General features: G+C 40.9%; 1 protein-coding gene and 2 long non-coding RNA genes across 3 annotated transcripts; all 3 read left to right on the top strand.

Moving 5' to 3' along the window:
- Positions 1–6,404: 6,404 nt before the first annotated feature.
- On the top strand, positions 6,405–9,395 carry LOC147631549 (uncharacterized). Its single transcript, XR_015267251.1, has 3 exons — positions 6,405–6,558; positions 8,100–9,175; positions 9,278–9,395. It is a non-coding gene; the product is annotated as an uncharacterized LOC147631549 (long non-coding RNA).
- Positions 9,396–9,512: 117 nt separating this feature from the next.
- LOC147631550 (uncharacterized) lies at positions 9,513–10,305 on the top strand. The gene is made up of 3 exons (XR_015267252.1): positions 9,513–9,684; positions 9,854–9,991; positions 10,078–10,305. It is a non-coding gene; the product is annotated as an uncharacterized LOC147631550 (long non-coding RNA).
- An 8,567-nt stretch (positions 10,306–18,872) lies between these two features.
- Positions 18,873–24,015, top strand: LOC147631551 (putative sugar phosphate/phosphate translocator At3g11320). Its single transcript, XM_086808068.1, has 4 exons — positions 18,873–20,793; positions 21,607–21,710; positions 21,823–22,051; positions 23,492–24,015. The coding sequence occupies exons 1-4, from the start codon at positions 20,263–20,265 to the stop codon at positions 23,636–23,638; spliced, it is 1,011 nt and encodes a 336-aa protein (XP_086664194.1). The 5' UTR covers positions 18,873–20,262; the 3' UTR covers positions 23,639–24,015.
- Positions 24,016–25,132: the final 1,117 nt, after the last annotated feature.

Consider the following 25,132-nt stretch of genomic DNA (forward strand, 5'->3'; position numbering starts at 1 on the left):
TGCAAGGTAATGTGCTTTGTAGCACCACTGTCAAAATACCAAACATCAGAGTCAACAAAAAACTGCCAAACATGCATCATGTACAAATGGATCATACTGGCAATACACGCTAAACGCCCATTCTGTATCCTGCATAACATTTGCAGAATCTGCATTTGTAGAAGCATCCACTATTGTGGCTACATTTGGATCTTTCTTCTTTGCCTCTTTAGCCTTTAGCTTAGGGCAATTCTTAATGACATGATCAGTTGCCTTACAATAGTTGCATCTCATTTTTTTCTTGCCTTTATCAAGAGCCTTCTCAGATCTATTGTTGCTACCTGTGGAAGGAGAAGAAGTTGCAGACCTACTAATAGGAGAAGAAACAGTGGAAGGGGCTGCCTTACCACTTCTTCTCTGCTGTTGGGCAGCAACAAATACCTGATCAACTGCACGCTGCCTAGCCCTGTTTTGCCTGGACTGCGCTTCTTGCAAGAGCTTGTTGACTAAAGTATCATACTTGACAACATCAGGTCTGTCCTCAGTAACAAGTCTCCACGTGGAAGCAAAAGTCTGATATGACTCAAGTAAAGCATCAAGAACAGTCTGTACAAGAGAATGATCAGGAATAATCTCACCTGCAGAAATCAACTGCTCCTTGAGATCTTTAATCTCAGCAAGAAAAACATTCATGTCATCATCTTTGTGCATAATCTTCGATTCTAGCTCTTTATGCAGGTAAGAGATTTTTACCTCGTTACGACCTGCATACAAAAACCAGCTAGAATATCCCAAGCTTGTTTTGATGTTTTAGCTGAAGGAATATGTGGGGTGATGTTACGTTTGACAGAAAGTGCAATGAAAGCATGAGCCTGCGTATCTTTACCATCCCAACGAGCTTGTTCAGCAGTGGGTAAAACAGCAGCAACAGTAGAGCTGCTAGAACCTGGAACATCCAACAGATCCTACATCCACAGAACCTGGACGTACATCCATACCCTGCACAATGTTCCACACTCCTTTTGCAACCAAAACATGCTGCATCATGTATGCCCAAAGTGGGTAGTTGCTGTCTCCATCCAATTTGTCATCAGCAGATTTTTCAAGAGAGATGAGGGAGAGAGATGACTGGATGCTTATTTCAAAAGAAAATTTTAATATATATTTATTTTTAGATTTAAAAAATATTTTTTAAAATAATAAAAAATATAATTAATTATAACAGCGTGATTAAAAACGGTCAACTTGCTTAAGGGTCTTAATCACCATTCAGTACCTATGTACTCCCTACCTATTGTACCATTCTTTTTTATTCTTGTGTACTTCATTTTTGCTCCTCTTTACAATGAGTTGCACAATCACATTCCCATCTTCTAAGAAAGAACTGAGTTTCATCAATGGACGAGTTGTGGTGAGTGCAAAGTTTTTACATGAGCAAGTAGCTTCCCGCTCATTTTGTGGATTGCAAGCCTTAGTAAGTATTGGGACCCAAGAGTTGCACATCCCTCTCGAGAGGGGACCTCTAATCATGAGGGAGAGGAGTTCTACATACTTGAGGACTCTTTATCATGGAACTACTCGACAATAGTTGATTCTTCATTGACGTCAAACCTAGAACCAATAGCCATCTTAGACAGCCCGCCTAAAGGTTTTCCAACTCTGAAGAATGTGATAGATTTATGTAGCTCAGAGGATACTGATGCATCAGGCTCATCCAGTGTTGCAAAGGAGGACAAGGTAAGAGTATTTTATAATATCTTTTTAGTATGAAGAAGGGAAACACATTAACAAAGATTTGCTAAATGTCAAAGACGTTATCAAGGCCGTGGAGATTCCTAAACAATACAATGGTGATATTGCATTTGAGTTCCCAAGTGGGAACACGCCCAGGAATGAACTCCATGGAGCATAAGTATGATCCCCACTGGTGGTCAAAGCCACAAACCTCCAACATTGCCTTCCTTGGAGTATGTCGAACGAAGCCATTGTCTAGGTAGTTTGAAGTGTGTTAATGAACTTTTCCCGCGTTTAAAGAACTACAGGGTGTCAAATACATCACATTTTACTCGAAGCATGCTAAAGGCACCAACAAACTGGAGAGGAGTGCAGCAATGCATCTGGGAAGCTCATATGCCATTACTGCTCAGTTCCAGCAATGTGCATTACTACATGCAATTGCTACATCTATTATGTGATGCCCTCCGACGAGACGATGAGTAGATTAATGATACACATCGGCACACATTAACATAATGTACATGTAGGCACATCAAAGGTACTAACTGATAGAACCAAATAAATGGTGTCCAGGGTGTTAGGGGTGGGCAGCTATGCTGGGGGCAAGGAAGGTCAAATGTGTGTGGCAAAAGATAACGTCATGGCAGCACTAGTGCAAGAAGGTGGTTCCTCTCATTTCATTGGGGAACAAGAGTTCATCAACATTGTAGAGGATATGGGACCACTAGTGGAAGACAACTGGTAAACTAACGTGGTTGGTAAATTTGGTAGGTGTTAAATAGTTATTAAAATCTTGATAAAATGCATTGTAATATTTGAACAATTTATTTTTCAGGTTTCAGAGGTCAGTTGCTTTGCAGCGGTGGCGGCAAGGCCCTTCAAAGGAGAGTTTTGGCTTGGATGCACTTCTGAAGCTAAAGCGAGAGTGCACTTACGACTTCTTCCATGTAAGCAGGTTCCTACGTACAGGGTCCTCAGGTGAGAAGTGCTATGTTTTCAAGATGTCCACCATTGGACCCACTTCAGGGTTGGATTTGGTGAATAGAATGCGACAGACCAGCTCTGGTGACCTACGACATGAGTGGATATAGGTCCACCACACCCGCCGATGAACATCAGATTAGGTGACCATGGCTTGTCATGTATATGATCCAAGGTAGAAAATTACCAATGTAGAGTATTTAGGTGGTTAGAGCAAGCTAATTATACAACCTCTTAAATGACTATCGTTTTCACACAGCATGCAGGTTCTTCTCACCATTGCAACATGTGAAATGAAAGAGGAGAATATGGATGCCCAATGTCTATTTTGGGAATGCATTAATGAAGTGATGGACAACCATGGTTGTGAGAGGGTAGATTTCTATGGTTTCATGGCAGACGAGGCTCGGGAAAACTCGAATGCAATTCGACATGTATTCAAGGTGAAAAAAACAACATCTTGATAAATTGGGAGAGGTCTTGCCTATTTCATTGGGAGAAAAGCATGGTTGCCCACACAACAAAGTATGTGTGTGTTACGTCTCGAGGAGAGCACAAAGCAATGTGTGGCCACTGATGTGGAGATCAAGCAGAAGACCATAGATGGTGCACAAGCATGGAAAGGTCTCACATCCTTTCCACTTCCTAAAAATGATGAAAAAAATTTCTCAAGTTAAGGACAAAGTGGTGGGCTTAATTCCAATTTAGCGAGTCCATAGTTTTATTGATGAATCGTCTAAATGTGTCTTGCTAGAGGAAGTATGAAAGGGTACGAACATCGTTCGCTTACTTTGTGCCTACACCCCGGAAAACAAGCGAGGCCCATAGTAGTAAAGATGCATCGTGTACGTGAATGAACTTGGTTTTATTTTCAGTTTGAACCAATAACCCCAATGTGGAGAATGTGATAATGGTTTTCGCATTTCTGTATTTGGAAGGTGTACGTGAATGAACTTGGTTTTATTTTCAGTTTGAACCAATAACCCCAATGTAGAGGATGTGATAATGGTTTTCGCATTTCTATATTTGGAAGTTGTACGTGAATGAACTTGGTTTTATTTTCAGTTTGAGCCAATAACCCCAATGTAGAGGATGTGATATTGAGATGTGTTTATGTGTTCACTCCCGCCGAAGTAATTACGTCATGTTGCTCTCTCTAACTTGCTTTGCCCCTCTCTCTAACTTGCTTCGCCGACTTTCAGTAATTGGAAGATGTACATTAAAAAACTAGGTTTTATTCTCAGTTCAAAGCAATAACCTCATTTGTAGGCCCTCTCTGTCTTGGGAAAGGGGGAATCTTTTTGGAATCCGATCGCCTGATTCCCAAAAAATGCTCGCTCAAAAATGCTCGCCAAAAAATGTCACGTTGGTGTAAGAGTCTCACTAAAGAATTCCAAGAAAATGTACAAAAAGGTCGTTTGATTTTAGCTTGCATTGTTCGAGAAGACATTGTTGTGTGTAATGAATTGCACATGTTTTATGTGAGCACAAAGGGATCGTGTGCGGTTCAAGTGAATTATGTGGTGAATGTGTCTAAGTACCCATGTTGCTCTTATTCGAATTTCCAAAAGAGAGAAGCAAAGCATGAGACATACATCTCTTGTAAACATATGTATTATGTTTTTTTGCAAGTGCTGAATCTTGATGCGGTCGTGCATGAGTTTATGCACCAGCAAGCTTTGACAAAAGTGGAGTTGTTTCAAGCATTGTCTTGTCATCACTACCATGCAAATGTAGCAGAGCCATGAGGCATTGTGGGATGTCCGAATATGCATTCACAGATTTTGGGTTGCTATCTACTACAAACACATGGAAAATGTTTTTGGTCACCCGTATTTTGGTCTTGAGAGGAGAATATGCATAGCATTAACTGTTGGAGTTCTGTTTTTGGGTTTTTGGTCGGGGTTGCACTTTTTGTATCTATGTAAAATACAGTTATATTTGATCCATGTTGCTCAATACTATTTTTGGTAGCCCAGTATGTTAAAAATTCATTGTTGGGGGTTTCCTAGTTTAAGGTTTCTTGTTGTCCTCGTCGTCAGGCTTTTTTCTTCAATAGAAGTTAAGATTTACAATTGAGGTTTCTTGTTGCAGTCGAGCTTGTTTTTCCTATAAAAATTATGGTTGTATTCAGATGATCCAACGATGATATATTCACAAAAAAAATAGTACATATGTCTTCATGTTCATTACAAATCGTTGCCCCTCCACTCGGAACATCATAATTAATCAAAGCCTTCTTTTTGTGTCGTATAAGAGCTAAGTATTTTCATGTGTTAATTTCTAAAGCTTGTTTTGTGTTGAATTTGTAGCAATAGGTTAAGTTGAATGGTTGAATAATTATTTTTCTTAAGATATTGTCCTCTGCAAATTCCTATATGGGGATCAACCATTCAACTTAAGTTACTGCAATAAATTCGACATAAACTAAGATTTATAAATTAACACATGAAAATACTTAGCTATTAGCTATTGTACGACACAAAGATTGGGTGCAATCTTTTCCCCTTATATATATGGCCTATTACCCACACATGAGTATTTTTAAGCATTCAATTGCTAAAACAAGCCATAGCCTCCAAAAATACAAAGTTGTGCTTTTTCTTGCATGGTGCTCTCTCTTTTCCCAAAATAGAGAGCTCTTTAATATTAGATTACTTGGGGCGAGAGAAAAGCTTTTAAGCTTTACAAAGTAAATATTTGCAAGTCTATTCTTCAAATCTAAGGTTGTAGAAATAAATAAATGGGTGTGCACAAGCTAGCACATAAATACAAAGCGTGTCCTGAATAATGAATGCCTTCTAAAAATAATAATTTATGTGCTTTCGCCTCAAGCTTCCAAGTCCTCTTCACCTATAAAAGATCCAACAATAAATTGGTAAACAATTAATTCCTTAGGCATACAAACCATCACCACACACACGTTCATCAGGCGCAAGCACTCTAGGAATCACCCTGCCATTCAAACCAATTATAACAAAGCATAGGAAACCATAAGCATACGTCAATGTACACCAAATGTATTAATATTTAAAATGGCATCACCCACGATATTAATATAATTTGGCATGACGTAAAGATAATCCAAGTGTCCCCAAATTATCTAAGAGGGTAGAATAATATTTTTAAGAGGGCTTAAAGTACATTCACATAACATTTCTCTCATCCTTTCTACTCTAATTGGGTCTAGTGAGGAAGGAACCTAGAAGTTAGAGTCCTATCTTACGGCTATAGGATGACAATTCTTGCTCTTACAACTGTTGGAATGTCTCTTCTTGAAGTGTTTTCCTCCTGACAGGTTCTTGTTTCCCTTCATGCTTCACTCAAGTAGTTGTTTATCGCTCCCATTTGCCTGGATCTTTATGTATTTATTGCCTCCTCGGTAAGTCTTTGGGAATAGGTGTTACCTTCCTCAACAACATATGTTATTTGATCAGTGGGTTGCTAGCAACACTTGCTCACTAGGGGTGCTCGAGGAATTGAAGTAACCCCTACAAGTCCGTAAGGATTATCAATGGTTGTGTAGAGGTTGCAAGAGGTATCCTTATATAGCACCATTTGTCGACTCTAAGCCTCCTCAAGAAGCATTATATCAACAATGACCTTCATCAGCATAAACCTTCATCAGCAGCTTTCTCCAATAGAGCGTAAACCTTCATCACCCTTCTCCAATAGAGTGTAATTTACCTTCAGAGAGTAAACCTTCACTAGCGTAAACCTCAGCGTGCAAGGCGCCGTGGAGAAAGCTGCAGGTTGAAGAAAGGCTAGAGATAGCAACTGGGCTTACCGACTGAAAGACCAGAGCAACTAAAACAGTGGTTCCCCCTCCCCTCAAGGTCACCGCCATCATTTTCAGAATCGGTAGTGTTCTGCAAGCTTTTTCACTTTCCTCTTTTTATTCATAGAAGCCAGATGCAAGGCGCATAACATCATTAGGATCCGCTCTCACCTCCCTTGTAGGGTCTGTTCAAAGCTCTGATCTATTCTCCACCTTTCCTCTAACCACGAGTTTAAAAGAACTCTCTGTTCATTCTGTCATCACCCTTGCAGGCCTAGAATGCAATGGAGGAATGGTAGGAGAGGTAGTGAGAGCAGTCTTGGCTCTAATCTCTTCCTTCTGCAAAGTTGAGTTGCCCGGTCTCTTTTGGAGCAAGAGCTAGATAGAAGATAAGCTTCTCCTGAGACCTTTCTCTTCTTCCAGTGCTATCCTCCTCTGCTCCATAACTATATCATGACATATCTGACTAGACTTTATCAAAAGATTAGCAACTACGTCCGGTACATCCTCTGAATCATTCCAATCCCTCTGCCATAGTGCCACAATCTCATCTCTAGTCTCATGGGTCTAAAAAATACTGTCTGGGATCCTCCGGGATCTACAAAGACAAGAGAAGGATGTCTCCTCTAAGATCAAATGAACTAGCGCATGATCTGAGAAGGTAGTACCTACCTGAGTGCATACATGGCCACCTCTGTCCAATGCCCCATTCATCTACATAGAATCTGTCCAATCTCTCTAGAAACCTCCCTCCCTGCCATCTAAAACCCCAAGAGAAGGCAAGACTTCCTCCTTCCTCAAGAAGGCACCCTTGTGGCAAAACATTATGCCCATGAACAACAAAAACAAAGTCATCCCATCCCTGCTGCTGCTCGTTGTCTGCAATACCATCAAAACCTGGTGCCCTGCTAATGTGATCCTCCAAGGCCTCAAGATTGTTGAAATCACCTCCAACAATCCAAGCACCCATGTCCAGCAGGGACAATGAATAGACTGCCAAAACCCACATCTCAATTGTACATCAGTCGGAGCATACAAATTGAGAACACCCAATCAAGTGTCTCTCACAAGAAAAGCAACCCACATGGCTCTCCCCGAGATAAGCGTCCCACATGGCTGAGCCATCTAGCCCCAATCAAGATACATACACCGTTGCTCTTGCCATGATCTCCAACTGAAGCCTCCCAAAAAGTATGACTCTATCCTAGCAAGATCTTCTCAAATCGGGAGGTATCATCCACAGTAATATGGTGCTCCTGCAAAAGAAGCACATCAATACATCCCATAGCTATGCAAACTAAAGGCTTATGATACCTGCTGCACACTCTGAATCCCTGTTTGCAAGGGCAACAAACTAAAATGCAGCGCATGCAACTGTTCCTTATTTGCAAGGGCAGCAAACTAAAATGCAACGCATGCAAGTAAGCTAGGGATCCCCTTAATTACTGTAATCTCCTGAATTGCCATAGCCGCTCTCTTGTTTGACGCTACCTTCAGGAGCACAATGTGTGGGGTGTTCAATAGAGCCAATAGATTTTAGCTCAACCATTCAAAACCATTCAAATGAATGTTTATTTATATAGAGATTCCATTCATCAAACTTCTTGATTTTTTTTGGCTTTAGTTCACTCGGGGTGCACCTATGGCCGATGTGATTCCGTATGAAGATGTCAGGCTTGCCGACGATAGAGTAACTAGGCGATGTTTAGCCCCAGTGATGACTGCTGTGCAAAAAACATTTGCTACGTGAGGAGGACAGACATAATGGACCACCTTAATGAGGTCCATCACATTGTGCACATCATTCCATTTCGAAAAGTGGGTCGCCCCCCGAGTTTGCTCGTGCATAGTGCTTCAATATCATTGACGGATGTTGAAAAGCAAGCAAAGGGGCCTCGTGATGTGTTTCTTGAAAGGAAACTAATGAGAGCTTTGGATGCATATATGGACACAAAAGAAGAGCGCATGCGAGACATTCAACGAAGGATTGATGAAGGCTACGATATGCACATGCAAGTGAAACTCCACAAACTTCATTTTATTTTATCTCTTTCATGTCTGAGTTACTTTTTTTTTCCATAATGTGCTCATTGTTTAGAAGCGTTGTACCATAAAAAGGGAGCAATCATAAGAAGTTGAAGTGATGGAAGATCGTAAAGATAATGTAGATAATCAATCCCACATTCCGGTATGTAAATGCTATAGCCTTCTTCTCAAACATAATCTTTCTTGGTCATGAAATTCTTCAAATAGTTGACCTCTCTAATGTTGTAGAAGAACCGTTGTACAAGAGATGAACATGGTCCTTTCCTACTAGCACCCACAAAGAAAGAAAAACGAAGAAGGTATGCTAAGGAAACTACCGTCAAAACCGCTCTAGAATCAGGAAAGGAAGAGGCCACTCTCTCAACTCAAATGCACAAAATAACTAAGGTTTGGTGTTATAAGATTTGGTGTTCGTCTGTTTTTTAAACCTTTGATGAGACTTATACCTTTTTTTATATTGGGTGTATCTTACTGGCATCTTTGTTCTTTTTATCTTTAGATATGATGGGATATTGGCTCTTAGCCTCATGTGACTATTACTGACTCTCCTTCCTTGATTGTTACCATACCACTCACATTCATAATCTCTGATGGTGGGATTCACTTCAAATCTTCTAAAAACATTGAAAATGATGTTGGGGTCATACAAGAAAGGTTAGTGTTAGTAACTTAGTTTCTATCTCATCTAATTTTAAGCTATTGCTACTTGTGATTGTTTACATTATAATGACATCTTCAAATTCTCTCTTGTTGTAGATTTGAAAGTGGATTATCTATACACTTTAGATCTCAAAGAACTAATTTGGTTTCCGAGGTTGATGTGACCGTGCTTGATGCAATCATGAATGAAAAGGCCTCGACAATGACCATGAATTTATTCATGCTATGAGTTTATTTTCACATCCTTCTATGTGCTTAATAGATTAGGGATGTTCTTTAGACTCTACATAACCATTGGTTGTTTTGGGCCCTCGTAGGTGGCCACTGGCTTGAAAACACATTGCAGAAAGAGGTGCTTGTTGATAGGGTCTGGTTCCTTGATAGTTTATGGTATGATTATTTGATGCCACGTCTCCACATGAGGATAGCATTGGAGTCAAAAACTTTTTTGGCGATATAGATATGTCTACAAAATTGTTTCTCTTCTTACCGATAGTTGATAGGTATGGTTATATGATTCTTATTTCTACTATGAGTGTTTTATGTTTTAGTTGTTTCTTACGCATGGTTTTGGTTCTCTTTTGATAGGCATGGTTATATGATTCTTATTTCTACTATGAGTGTTTTATGTTTTAGTTGTTTCTTATGCATGGTTTTGGTTCTCTTTTGAAGGGACCACTGGGTTCTTTTTGTGATGTACAATAACTACATGAAAAAATTTGTACGTTTACCATGGGAAGATCATGGCGTTATGTACTTCAATTCATTGCCTAGATCCAACCCTCAACATCACCTTCCTATTGTTTCTCGGTAAGACAAGTACTTGTGCTTGAGACTTTGTATATGCAAAGTACAAAGTACATTTCTCTAATGTTTTACGTCACTTTTACTTTAAGGCACTTCAAATCATATCTCAAAATTGCTCAAACACCCATCTAAAAAACTTTATGGAGAGGCCAAGAAAGACATTAGATCCACAGGAGATCACGGAGGTATATCAAAGGAAGATTCAATATTGCTAGGTGTCTTTCCTATGTAATCTCACATTTTGGATGAATGGATGTAACTCCACCCTTTTTTATGTATTGAATATTTTAGATGAATGGATGCAAATCCACCCTTGAATGGATGCAACTCCACCCTTTTATATGTATTGAACATTTTGGATGAATGGAGGCAAATCCACCCTTTCCTATGTAGTGAACATTTTGGATGAATGGATGCATCTCCACCCTTTCCTATGTAGTGAACATTTTGGATGAATGTATGCAACTCCATCCTTTTCTATGTATTGAACATTTTGGATGTGTTTTGATAAACCCAAAAGTGATCTAAGGGTGAATTTAGGGTGAACTAGAAATGAACTAGGGTAAGCTTGGTGGGGGGGATGGGATGGAGGGATAGATAAACCTAGAAGTGAACTAAGGGTGAACTAAGGGTAAACTAGACGTGAACTAAGGGTGAACTAAATAAGTCTGGGAATATACACTGACCGAAAGGTAGGCTTAAAGGGAGGATAGTGAGGTAGATAAACCCAGAAGTGAACTAAGGGTGAACTAAGATGAACATGGGGTAGGCTTAAAGGGGGGATAGTGGGGTAAATAAACCCAGAAGTGAACTAAGGGTGAACTAAGATAAGCCTAGGAATATACAGTAACCGAAAGGTAGGCTTGAAGGGGGAAAAGTGGGGTAGATATAGACCCAGAAGTGAACTAAGGGTAAATTAGAAATAAACTAAGAGTGAACTAGGGCAAGCCTGGGAATATACACTGACTGAGAAGTGGACTTCACGTGGGGATAGAGAATATGAATGATAATCAATACAGCACTAGGTTTGGAGAGAGAGAGAGAGAGGGAATGACAATTAATTCGTACGTTAAGAGTGGCATTGCAAAAAAACCATTACAAGAGTACAAGCCTCCATTCGGATGCAAAAACATTACAAAGGACTCCACCATCTTCTTGAACTAGTGTGAAGCACCTCTCATCATTTGGGGATTCCCCATACTTGCATGCTGAAATTTTGCATGATATATTAGTTGCGATATCACAGATTTTCACATGCTTATCAAGTAGAAATCTCTCTACAGCAATTGGAGCATGCCTTGCTGCTAGAGGCAATAGTGCATAGCATGCGGTGCATGTGATGGTAACCCTAGGGTCTACCATAACAACAATGTGGATACCAAATCCGTGGTTTCTCCTGAAATCTGACGCGATATCGGCCACGTTAATGTTGCTTTCGTAATACACCAGTTACAGAAGCACTCTTCGTGGGCTGTTGGGAAGACCCTATCTCAATTTGCTCTTCTGATGTAGCACACAACTTTAGCTTCTTTCCATGTCCAAGCCTTGTTTGAGTCACATTTGCTTGTATTTGGCGAATGCTTCCTCTCATAGGCATTTCTTTCACTTTGGGTGCAAGAGTTCTCATCAAAATTTCCTTGCAAGTGCTGAGTTGATGCGTGAAGGCAATTTTTTGAGAAGAATCAGTGTGCTCTAGTTCTCCTTCAATCTTGGAAAGGATGTCTCTCACTTCGACACAAACCATGACTTTACTATTATCCACACTGCAGCTTGAGGTTGCCACATTATTCTCCATAGCACTTCAAACATCTTGTACATGATTTGCATTTGTGTCCTGTATGTCCTTGCCATGTGCATTATCCACAATTGGAAGAATGGGAAGCAAGTGTGGAAAGTACTTCTCTATGATTAGACGTAGTGCATAGAGGTGTTTGCAAGCACTTGACAAATCTGGGCAATCACAATAGTTGCATTGCATGCTCACATAATACCAATGACTTGGAGTAGAAACACTTTGGATCTTGAACAATAATCTCATGGCATTTATAATTTGCAAAGAAGATGGATCATTCTCATATCGTTGTAATATTTTCTCGCCTTCTTGTAGTCTTGCGATGTGGTTCTTTGACGATCCATGGATATTAAAGCGCCCTGAGTCAACTAGAACATCAAAACCACATATTATAAGAAGAAATCAACCCAAAACAATCGACACATAAAATTTAGTTACCTATTTCTTGTTTTTGCTTAAAAAACTCCAACAAAGTTCCACCCATGCGAGTGCCACTAGTAGAATCACCCACAATAGCATGTAGAAGATCTAGGATAGACCTATTGATTTGTGTATCCAATAGAGTGTACTTTACATATTGCCATAATCTCTCAACCAAGTTTGTTGTGTCCACATTTCCATAACTGAATAGACGACCGTACTTGGGCCATCTCTTGCGCCAAGGACAATCATGCCCATACCACCCATTTGTCACATATCTTTGCACATTCCCATACACAATGTAGTATTGCAGAAGCCCTTGGTAGTTTTGCTCAAAATCAAATTCAATGACATTGTACATAAGCCTTGTCATTGAAGAGTAGAGATGATCTGCAACTTCTTTGGAACCTACATTTGCAAGGTTTTTGAATTGAATGATACTTGTGAACAAAAAGAAAGGGCATATATATTCAAACCATGCCATACCTTTGGTAGAAGGTTCTCCACCCATGCTTTCTTTGCATGAAACCAACACATAATAAAATGACATGAGACTTGTTGGCGAGGTCCCAAGCTATCATACTTCCAACAATAAGGGTCCTCTTGACAAACTCAAGCTTGAAGCTCTGTTTGGGATTTATCAATAACAAGGGCCATAGGTTGAACATTTTTCATTCTAGATCTTACCTACATTTCGAAAGAAATGCCAATCAACTAACAATTACACATAGCATATACAAGGTATAAACCACTTAAAGGTAGTTATAGATGCTACCTTGATTGCGAATCTGGTATGACGTCATAGAAATCTCCCTTTGAATCATGAAGAACCTATAGATTACTTGATCAATAGGAGAGGATTGCTCATAATGTAATCTTTCTTTTGATAGAAACATCTTTGCCATATGTTGTGAGCTATCCACATAACAAATCCTCCATGCAACACTCAATGACATTTGGGTGTACTGGTAAATGATACAGATCCTCGCATGTGCCAGGGATATGTCCTTCATGAAGAGGATGCAATGAAATGGAAGCATTTTTTGTGTCAGTAAAATATTGTACTCTTACCTTGAACAGGCAACCACATCTCTTTGACCTCCTAAGTCTCTTTTTGGTTCCTCTCCTACGTGGTTCCCTACCTCTATGGCATGCATAATCAATGATTGCCTTGTATTTGCCATGGTTCTTAATAGAGCGAACCATAACTAGCCTTACTTTGTGCTCAATCATAGTCTCGATCAAAGATTGATCCACATGTGATACATTTACACTCCTTTCATGCTTAAGAAGTAGAGTACTGTTGTTTTTGGGAAGTGGTTGAGATACTTTGCGACTTTTGGTCCATCTTGCACATTCACAAACATTGAGAAGGTCCTTCACATATGCGATAGGAATTCCTTGCCTTTTAATGTCCACACACCATGTGGACTTAATATTTTGAAGAGTATCATTTATCCCTAGATGACATGTTCCATCTCCCATTGTGTGACATTCTTGCACAATGCTTTCCCACTCCTCTATGTAGGAGATCTTCAATTTTGGTGGTGAACTTAAGCAAAGATAATAAGAACCATCTTCATTTTTCTCTAGGCACAGGTTGTCTTTCATTTTCCTCCATCTTTTTAAATCAAGCAGTCCTCTAGTGTCACACAACTTCAAAGCCTCCAAGGTTATTAAGTTGCTTTTTTGGATCCACATCTTCATCAAGTCATAACTTTGTTGATCGAAAGAATAGAATGTGGGAGAAACATACTGATGTGGATTAAGTGGAGAGAATATTCTTTGTTTGCTTAGCTATTCTAAGCTCGTAAAGGCGACTTGAGGTTGATCTTCATCTCTTGTAGGGTCATTTGTTTCGTAGGAGCTTGAGTCATCATTTTCATGGTCGCTTGTTTCATAAGTGCTCGAACCATCATCTGAATCAACCTCTGACCACCCAAAGTAACTTATGTAGTCGTTAAGGCACTCCATCCCTTCTATTAAAAAAAGCATCAAACAAGACTAGAGGTGTTATGAGAAAGCAAGGCAAGAACATGAATACAAAAGACCTTTTCAAAATGTAGCTAAGAAGAAATCTACCTATATGATAAATAAGGATCCTAATAGGAGTACAGGAATATTGAAGGAGTATGGAATCCCAGATTACTAAGTGTTTATCCCTAGTTTACTTTAAAGCCAGGTAACTCCTAGTTTACTCTTACATCACCCTTAGTTTACTTAATATTCAATTATTGCCAGAAATCACTTAGTCACTCTTAGTTTACCCGTAGTTTACCCTAATCTCACTTTATTTCCTAGTTCACTCTTAGCTTACCTGTAGTTTAGTCATGTGGTTTACCCTAAGTTTACTATAATACTTATCATGGGACCGAGTGCATAGTGTCTCTTGATTGTGTGAAACATAGGAATGTCCCAAACCTTTTATAAAGACCCTATGTTAGTTACAAACTTTAAGGCTCCTTTGAAAAATCTCCTCTTAAATTATTCCCTTGCAATCTTCCTAAAAGTTTGTGCAATCCCTAGTTCACTTTTTTGTCGGATAAAGTTCATCGTAGTTCACTCTTTGTTCACCCTTAGTTCACTGTATCCCTAGTTCACCCTGAGTTCACTCACTTCAAATCCGATGGTGCTGATTCAATGCCGATCAGGATGCCTCTTTCTAGCCATAGATCCTTGCTGACACATGGTGTGTCACATAGTCCTAAGGGTGACACCAAAAAATAAGAATTTTCAAAATCTTTGGAGAGGCTTATCTCAATAATATCGTGGAGGTGTACTGTCCACTGCTCATGATGCAGTGCTGACACCATGCTTTTCTTTCTCTCCCTCATGAGCTTGTTCTCACGTTGAGGTTGCCATGTTGTGCTCTCTACTACGCGAAGGTTGCCATGTTGTGCTCTCTCTACTACGCGAAGGTGAAGACAGCCTGCTTCACATGTTTGGGAGATACTGGTGGGAGATACTGGTTGAGGTCTTCTCTTTCTTTGAGTCTTATAGCTCTTTCTCTCCCTTGATGCGGTAGCCTCAGATGCTACTTCAGACCACTGTGTTTCCTTATCACTCAATTGCCTCTTCTGCAGTTTACGCTGCCTCTCTTCTGCAGTTGGTGCTTTCTACTGATCTTGAAGTCGCCTAGGTGAACCCACTACTGCCGCCATTGAAACCCAGTAACAAATCTCGCTCTTGGAGGCTTTAAATTCTTTCTCTTGATTGCATTCCTGTCCTTCAATAAGGACACAAGCTCTTCCATGAGCTTCTAAGGCCTTATGAGATCATTCTAAGCTAACTGGTTGCTTCCTTCATAATTCCTCCAATGGATAAGAGCCCTTACTATGAGCTGCTCATCAAGGCTTCTAATAGCCTATCATAAAATTGTTTCCCTTTGAGGAATCCAAACACATCAATGCTTGGCCAAATCCATGGCCACCAAGCCTTCTCTGGCTTCCTATATGCTGGTATTCAAGAGGCCTGATTTCTCCCCCATGGCTTGCTTTCCAATCCACTAATAGTGCACCACCCTTGTGCACCAAACATGTGCTCCTCCTTTCCATGAAGCACTTCACATGCTCAACCAATTTGAGCATTCCATAACTAGCAATATACGATACAGCGTGTGCTTGATTAACCTTAACCTTGATTGAGTAGCATTAACCTTAAATTACAACCAAAAACCAAAATACCACAATCATACCAAATATAATATACATGCCATGTGGCAATCCCTTTTCCACGTGCTTACATGTGCATTCACACAATATCTCATGTGGCATTCTTATCTTTCCACAACACACAAAATAATGTCTTGCACCTCTAAGGCGTATTCACATTCAACCAAAGATTTAAACAAATACCGCTCGGGTTATCCAAGAGGTTTGGCTTAATTCCATGCATTGATGACATTGCCCATCTCTCCAAGAGTATCCCATTATCTGCAGGAGTATTCCATTATCTGCAAGAGTATTCCATTAGTGTTAATGAAGTTTGGGAGTTGGTTAGTTTTGTGGAAGCCGTAATGTTGTAAGATGTATGCGTCACTGATTCCGGTATTGCTAGCCTAGTCTCTAACTTGTTTACTCATGGTCCTTCTCTCACCCATTGATGTTCTGTCTTGGGGCCTTTCGACTCCTTCCAATGACACATCTCTGAACACTTCACAGTCTTGTTCGGCCATATCCAAGGTTGGACACGCTAAATTGGGCTTATGCCCCATAATCCTGATCTAGTATCCTCCATTGTGAAGGATTCATGGTCTATCTCCAAACTAGAGTATACTAGGGTGGTTAAATCGATTCATGGTCTTATCCCACTCCTTAGCATTGACGCGTACCATAGTGTTTTGGTTTGAGAAGTTGGGTTAGAGTATGAAGTCCGCAATGGAAGTGTTCATTATGTGTTTTGAGGCATGTACGAAAACTTATTAGCAGTATTAATCATGACCCATCTAGAGCGTGAAAGCACATTGAATGTGGGAATAGAAACCTTAAGGGTGGTCAAGCCCTCAAGCTTTACCAATCCAATGCTTAGACCTTGGTAACCTAATCACTCATAAGGAAGAAGGTAGCAAGCTTCCTCTCTTATTATTTTTCAAATACATAGAGATTTGAAAAAATGTGTTTTTCCCTCAAAATTATGTTGACTTGTCAAAATTGCCTTGTCGCCTTGTCAAACTTGATCTTTGTAAACAAAGAATTACCTATAAGTCTTCATTCAAGGATACATGTAATTTATTGTAATGCAAAAAGATAAATGATAATGTGAGGATGTTGTTTATATCACTTTCTTTTGAGAGAGAATGAATGACCGCATGTAACACACTTGCTTTTAGTAACCCATCAAGGATGATGATTATAAACCATGATTGGAGTGTGTGTGTGTGTGTGTGTGTGTGAGAGAGAGAGAGAGAGAGAGAGAGAGAGAGAGAGAGAGAGAGTTCCCTTGATATGTAGAGAACTAAATCATTTGTAGTAGTGTTATTTGATTTTTTAAATTATGAATCACATAGCTTGATGATTGTAATTAATAATTGGGGGTTCATTGGTAGAAGTGTTATTTGACCTCAATTTGATGATTGTAAATCATTATTAAGGTTGTTTCTAACAACAAAAGATTATACTCCCGTATAGTACATTCATTTTCATCTATAGCTACATAAACCCTTTTGAAGTAATCAAAGCTTAATATCAATTATTACTCAACCACCTTTTTGAAGTAATCAAAGCTTAATATCAATTATTACTCAACCACCCTTTCCTTTTTTTTTGCATTGGTTATGGGAGTGGGGGGAGGTCATGTCCTTGTGGGCAAAGGCACTGGTTTAAATGCCTATTTAAAAATAATATCTATATCTTGAAGTCCATAGTATGTTGCCATGAGATGGATTGGGATGTGCACAATTAAGATTCCATGCTCACAAGTTTGGAGAATAAGGAGCCGATGTTGTTTAAGTCAACTCACATACTCACCTAGGTTGTTGGCACCCTTATATTGTGAGAAACCCATAACTTTTATAAATTTTATAACTTTACACATTGTTAAGTTTGAATAAAATGATCCATCTCTATATTATCTTAAGGAAGAGTTTCACAAAGCTGCCACGTGGTAAGAATTTGGAGGTTCAGGAAGGGGAGGAGGAGGTTTGGGTAGAGTTTGATTTTGGAAGCCTCAAAGACGTGCGAAGCACGGGTTCCCAAACTAGTGTATCTTTAATTTACGTATACACACCTTGTCTTGCTTCGGTTATTAGGTAGATTAGTTGATTGACCCGTGCTCCACATGTCTCTAACCTCCAAAATTCAAATTCTACCCCAACCTCCTCGAACCTCCTCTTCCTCTTCCCGAACCTCCAAATTCGTGCCATGTGGCAACTTTGTGAAAGTCTTCATTAACATAATATAGAGATAGGAGATAAGAAGAGGCTAAAATCATGCTTCACAAGTGATGACCATGAATTATTTGATGGATTTAAAGCATTTTGCCATGCATTTAAGGAAGGAGTATGATTGACCCTCTCAAACACAACATGGGTAGGCACTACTCACATTCAAACATATCTTTCACCCATGCAAATGGTAAACCTAATTCTAGTTTAAGCAAGATTTGACCTGAATATTCAATTTTAATTCCTTCCTCTCATGTTTATACCTCGTTCACATGCAACCTAATGTGCAATGCGAGATGTGTAATCACACTCTCGCATGCCCATACCCATAGCCAATAGCCATAGCCTTTCCCATGCCTATGGTCACATCTCCTCTTTAGGTGGAGTTGTCATCTATTTTTTTCACAAATTGTTTACTTTATGCACTTGCATCACATGAGGTTAAGAAGTTACCATCTATTGTTCATATGCTCCCACCTTGCTCGATTCAAAAAAAATTTCAAGGAGATGATTTCGACACTTTTGCTTGTAAAGAATGTGCACCTTGCTACAAAACTTCTGAATTGAACGGGTGAGGTGAACTTAAAGGTGGGATATAATCTCACACCTTAGCCCAATATTGAGGCACCATGTTAGCCCGGATCATACAAAAGGCCATGGTTGCCTTGCTCTCATGTAAATATTCATACGGCTGCATGCATGTGCTTAAGTGAAGCACATACGTGTAGGCATGCATGCATTTGGTTCCTTTTGCATTTGTACAAAAGAGGACTTGCAACTTTTATTCTTGTAACATTGGAAGGCTATGTAGACTATCCCTCCCTTCCTCGCCCTTGTTTCTCTCTCTCCCTCTCTCCCTCTTCTCTCTCTCTTGATGTGTGTGCGCTTGAGTATAGAATGCATTAGACTCTTAAAATTCTAGGTTCAAGTCCCATTCCATGCACTTGAAAGCGCTCATGGATCACAATGGTCTATTTGATTGGCTACGGCATTAAACAAATTATCTCATCGTAACTCTCTTGTATGGTGACATAGTCATGAGAGAGCCCCTACTTTGTTACAGGATCACATGGGGTTGGTGAGCTCTGCATCTGTGTGTGTGTGTGTATGTGTATGAGATAATTGCTTCATTCTCATGAGAAATCAGCTTGGTGTGCATCTTCACTCACGGGGGTGTTTTAGGATGATGAAAGCACGGACACTAACAATCTTGGGCATATGATCATCTCTCTTTCTTAGTGTGTATCCCCCTCTCTCTCAAGCACTTAAGTATACAAACAATCTTGGGCATTTCTCTCCCCCATGTGCACACATTTCTTTCCACTCCAACGTCTGCTGACAGATGATTCTACTGTAGTTCTTTGGACACATCCACGTACACCGAGGGACAGTAGTCGGTTCTCTCGAATATATCTCGAGTCTTGTGAATAGCTTTGGACCCTCTCGGCTCTCTCACACGCACACCCTCTCTCTCGTCTCTATTTGAGGTTGCAGAAGCGCACGATTTCTCATCTACCTGCCCACGTCCCATGTAGAAAATGTGGCTCCTGGGAAGCCTTCCACAACGGTCCAAGCCCGACGGCCCAGTTCATGCCCACCCACTCAGCAGAGAGAGCTGCGGCAACACATTACCATCCGCCATTCCCTTCTTGGAGATCTCTATGCAGATCCCATCACGCTGTTCTTGTTGCTCACAGCATCGCTTGTCAGTTTGGCTTTTGCATCAGATCTGATCTGTACTGCTGCATTAAATCGCAATCGTAATCTGCATTGAACCGCAGCAGTTCTCGCAGAAAGGAGCTGGCTGTCAACAGGCATTTGGTTCTGAATGGTGGATTTTCAATCGCAGAAGCTGGATGTGAAGGAAGCTCTGCATCGGCACTTCCCAGTGGCCGCAGATCAAGAGCATTCGGGTGCATCGAGTCGGTGCTGAAACCCTAATCTCGAGTCGGAAGCAAAACCTCACCCTAATCGCCTCCCCCGCCCGGAAAAAACCCGAACCCTGATCTCATCCCCCGACCTGACAAAACGAACCGCAATCGCAATTCCTAACCCTAATCGCATACAATAGCAAGCCCTTACCCTAACTGCAGACCTGACAAGCCCTCACCCGATCTTGGAATCCGGCGCGAAGAGGGGAGACCCTAATTTCCTTCTCGCCGTAGCATTCCTCTTATCGTGATGTTGATGACAGGCTCTATGTCGCAGGGGAAGGACAAGAAAGGGGCGATAAATGGGAGTTTGCCGCACGGGCTGCCATCCCCGGGGGGGAGCAAAGGTTCGGGGAAGCTGTTCACGGTAGGCTTGATAGGGTCATGGTATTTCTCCAACATTGGGGTCCTGCTGCTTAACAAGTACTTGCTGTCCAACTACGGCTTCAAGTTCCCCATCTTCCTCACCATGTGCCACATGTCGGCGTGCGCTCTGCTGAGCTACATCGCCATAGCCTGGCTCAAGATGGTGCCCATGCAGGCCATCCGATCGCGCGTGCAGTTCTTTAAGATTTCGGCCCTCAGCGTTGTCTTCTGCGCATCTGTGGTGAGCGGCAACGTCTCTCTCCGATTCCTACCCGTCTCCTTTAACCAGGCCGTTGGTGCCACCACGCCCTTCTTCACTGCAGTCTTCGCTTACCTCATGACCTTCAAGAGGGAAGCTTGGCTCACCTATGCAACCTTGGTGCCTGTGGTGGCGGGTGTTGTCATTGCCAGTGGGGTAGGTCATCTCTCCATTTTCAATCAATTTATCGTTTAATGAGTAATATGCTACACATTTATGCTCCATGCATGTGCAGGTTGTATGCAATTGGGGGTATCGTCCCACCATCAAAATCAGAACTTAAGACTGTACTGCAATGCTTATGAGCACTATACATCAATCACCACTTCTAATAGATTAAACTCCATGGCATATCAGTGGTTTGGTTTCATATGAGATTAGAACCCATATCCAAGAGATTCATATGCCTTCCCAATTCATACACGTTAGAGCTGGCTGCACAATGAGTTTCATGGTTGTGCAGGCAATCTAATCAACAAACTTAACTGATCCGGCTTATGACTTATGCTATGGCAAACCAATCATATGAATATCTGAAGTGTTTGTTAATGCTGGAGGATTGCCTTATCTTAGCCTTTGGCATTTATATCTGTATGTCTAGTCTAGTTTGTCAACTCATACAGCATGCATGCGTGGTGGGATAATAATAGCACTATATATGAGCTGTAAATTTTCGGGTTTGTTAATGACATGGCAAATTGTATGGATTTGCGTGTGTGTTCCATGGCTCATGGTTATCTACTGTTTTTTGTGGGCATCATGGGCTTAAGCTCCTTGATACATTTCATTTGTGCTTTAACAAGATGGATATCTGAGATGGTTAAGTCTAGTTTGGACAGCTTGTATTGTCTTAATGTGCTCACAAGCTCTTTGGCTTGCAAGTCTGTATACCCCTGGTTTTGGGACAAATTGCATCTAAAGTGCACGCACAATGTTCTCACAATCTGACTATTGTTCTGTTTGGAACAGGGCGAGCCCAGCTTTCATCTCTATGGCTTCATCATGTGTATTGCTGCCACTGCTGCTCGAGCCTTCAAGTCAGTCTTGCAAGGCATTTTACTGTCTTCCGAAGGGTAAGCTAGATACCTTTGTGTTTGCATTTTTTTTGTACCGGCTGAAGTTTGAATACATCTATAAGGTATTCGTTGATTTGATGATGATCTTTTGTCTGTTGTCTAATGACAGAGAAAAGTTGAACTCCATGAATTTGCTTCTGTACATGGCACCGATTGCAGTAGTTGTTCTACTGCCTGCAACTCTACTAATGGAGCCTAATGTGCTGGGGATCACAGTTGCTTTGGCTAGGCAAGATTCACGAATAGTTTTGTATCTTGTGGTCAATTCGACAATGGCTTACTTTGTGAACTTGACCAACTTTTTGGTTACCAAGCACACAAGCGCCTTGACACTACAGGTCAGTCATAAGCAGCAACCTTCAGTTTTGGCTAGCCCATGAGACACAGTTCGGATCATGTATGCTTTTCCTTTCTCCTGTTGTCTGTTTCTCGGACTGCAAAGAGTTTCCACTGGTAACCTGCACCCATTTCTTTGTATATGCTTTTTTTCTCTCCTTTTTTTTTCTGGTTCTCTCTCTTTTTGCCTTGCTCAATAGGAGCCGTTTGAAGCTATATGTAGATGTTTCTGGCCAACCTGCAGCACTTATGAGGGCTTGCAGTTCCCTTCTGGTCTTCACCAGTTCTATATACATGCGCCCTATACTCTGTTTTATATTGCAGACATGTAGTTCTGGTTTGTTCTTTTTGGCCCCTGACAACCAGGCTGACTTAACCTTTATTTATGGCCAGATACATTTGCTGTACATATGTAGTGTCTTTGCTCATCCTGTTTCAACTATGCGACAAGTGCTAACTAGATAGCTTTCTGTAGGATTTACCTACGTAGGTAGTGCATCTCTCTATCTGGCTTCGCATGCTTCCTTGTTGTCTGTACGTGAGCTTTTGGTGTGCCACTTTCCTGGTAAATTCAAAGCTTGACAACAGTCCGGGAGAGTTCAAGTGCTATCTTGTTAGCAAACGTGATTCTTTTTGCTTATTTTTGTCACCAGTGCCCCCGTTGATGCCTGAGCATATCTGTGGCTAGTGGAAGGAGACCATCTATTGGTCATTGTTCTAATCACACAAAAGATGTATGATGCTTAGCATCTATGCAGAAAGTGCATCAAAGCTGCAGGCTAGTTGGGTGGAATAGACTAGTTTGTAAGAATTCAGGTGGATAGAGAAGCCTTTGGGAAAGTGCCTCAAAGCTGCAGGCTAGTTGGGTGGAGTGGACTAGATTGAGGTGGATGGAGAGGTTTGAGGAGCCTTTTGGTTATATGTGGGAGGGAGGGGAAACACTGGGTGGAGAGTAAAGCACATGAGAAGAATGGTAGCTGCACTTAAGGCAGGAGGCAGGAGGAGCAGCAGATATTGAGGAGCCAGGACATTGTCACCATGGGAAGACGCTGTGGACAGGATTTGGAGGACCACCACTGGGAGGATATATGCAACCTGTAGAGCCTTGGACTGGAGCTTGTGCAGGCCTCTATGAAGGGCAGCACAAAGCAGGGGGTAAACTGACTCGGCAAACCCCTTTCTCCACACACTCCCTTCCCCCCTCCCCTTCCTTCAAACCCTGCTTTTCACTAGTGTGAAAGACTTACCCTTTGCTTCATTTTCTTCGTTACCCTTTGCTTCTTTTCTTCAATCTTAGTATCGGGGCCTCAAATTGGCTAACTTGATCCAATATGCCTTGAAAGAACTGTCAAGCTTTGCAAGATGGGACAAATCAAATTGAAGTCAATGGTGCTGTGATGCTTTACAGAAAGTTACGTCATGCTTGTCTCCATCATGTGCAGGTACTTGGAAATGCAAAGGGAGCTGTGGCTGTTGTGGTTTCCATCCTTCTATTCCGCAATCCTGTCTCTGTCACTGGCATGCTTGGCTACACACTGACTGTATTCGGGGTGATACTGTACGGTGAAGTGAAGAAGCGATGTAAGTAAAAAACCAATAGAGGATGAAACAGTGAATGTTTCTTTTGTGAATGTTTCTTTTGCTCCAAATCATGGAATCTAGAAAGCCAAGCATCAAGGAAGTATTCAAAGGGATGAATATTTCAGGAACAATTCGTGCCTTATTTTTTCTGAGAGCAATCACCGATTCTTTTGGATGGTCCTTAGAATTTAACACTCTTGAGCTTTCTGGCCTTGGGAGTACTACGCGGCAGTATGTGGGGTGGTTCTACAATGAACCTCTCTGGAAGTTCATGATCAACTCACTGATGGCAGTTTATTCAAAATACCCTTTTTATCATGTTAAAGGTCTGCAACCAACTCTGAATTCCCACTTCTTGCTAAAATTATTTAACCTGTTGACTATACAATGGTGTTACTAGGGGTTAAGGATGTATAAGATAGTAAAATAAGTACAAAAGGAAGAGGAAGAAGAATAGAAGCAGCTGCTGCTTCTTCTTCTTCTCCATGATTATTGGGTACCTTAATGTTATTGGCTTATGTTACGGTGGTAGTCTTTGCTAACATTGACATGGTGGTCAACTGCTTAGAGGTACACACCTTATATTATGTGTGCAGACAAGGGTGTGAGTTGGAGGGGACAATGTGTCCAATTGCACACATGTTCTTCGCACAAAGAACTCCAAGTCATGAGAGCAATGCATCAATGTCTTGCATTGGCCTGCATGAAAGGCTTGATGGTGCCCTTGGTTCATGTCAATCCAATATCAGCCAATGATGCCTCTCACATGATTTAAGTTATCAAGTAATTTGAATCATGCATCATTGGGTCTCGCCTTTAAGCTTGTGCGTCGCTCCTCACACCGTTGTCACACTAGAATGCTCCATGGCCATGGGGGTGAAGATAGAGCTTTCTATGCTTAGATGGAGGGAATAAGAGAATGTCCTTCATAGTAGTCCTCTCTTACAAAAGGTGGAATGTGAAAGAAGCTAATGGAAGAGAGAACCCTACAATCAAACATTTCTAGCAAGCATCCATCAAGCACACAAGATTTAATCGAGCACAAGTAAGCAAGATCCAAACATTTTGCAAGGGAATGAATAATATGGGTCCCGAATGTTTTTTTACATTAATTAATTAATTAGTTGAGAGGGAAGGAACCTTAGACAAGTATATTTTAAAGCTTTGGTTGTACTGGGAAGCAAAACCTTAGAAGAATGGCGAAAGCTCTAGATACTTCGAGGCGGTCACGAGGGTTGTAAAGTGTTTAGGAAAGCTTGTGAGGTTGTTTACCTCCGAGTGAGACAGTGATGCGAACTAATGTTGTGTGTTTGCATGACGATGTGAGGTATGAATCGAACGTCGTGTGCGTGCATAATGGGAGAGACGAAATGAACGTTGTTTGCCACCATGATAAGAGAGACGATTGAATGCTCTGTGCTTGCACGACGATAAGAGAGACGAAATGAATGTTTTGTGTCTGCACGATAGTAGATAGAGACAAAATGAACACTGTGTGTGTG

This window comes from Cibotium barometz, chromosome 14 (assembly GCF_041138505.1).
Source record: "Cibotium barometz isolate CiBa-2024 chromosome 14, ASM4113850v1, whole genome shotgun sequence".
NCBI lineage: Eukaryota > Viridiplantae > Streptophyta > Polypodiopsida > Cyatheales > Cibotiaceae > Cibotium > Cibotium barometz.

What these genes read in the sequence shown, in the direction of transcription:
- LOC147631551 (XM_086808068.1), top strand. Translation starts at nt 20,263, where the DNA reads ATGTTGATGACAGGCTCTATGTCGCAGGGGAAGGACAAGAAAGGGGCG. An exon ending in ATTTTACTGTCTTCCGAAGG is followed by an intron (nt 21,711 to 21,822) that starts GTAAGCTAGATA and finishes GTCTAATGACAG; the next exon opens with AGAAAAGTTGAACTCCATGA. An exon ending in CAAGCGCCTTGACACTACAG is followed by an intron (nt 22,052 to 23,491) that starts GTCAGTCATAAG and finishes CATCATGTGCAG; the next exon opens with GTACTTGGAAATGCAAAGGG.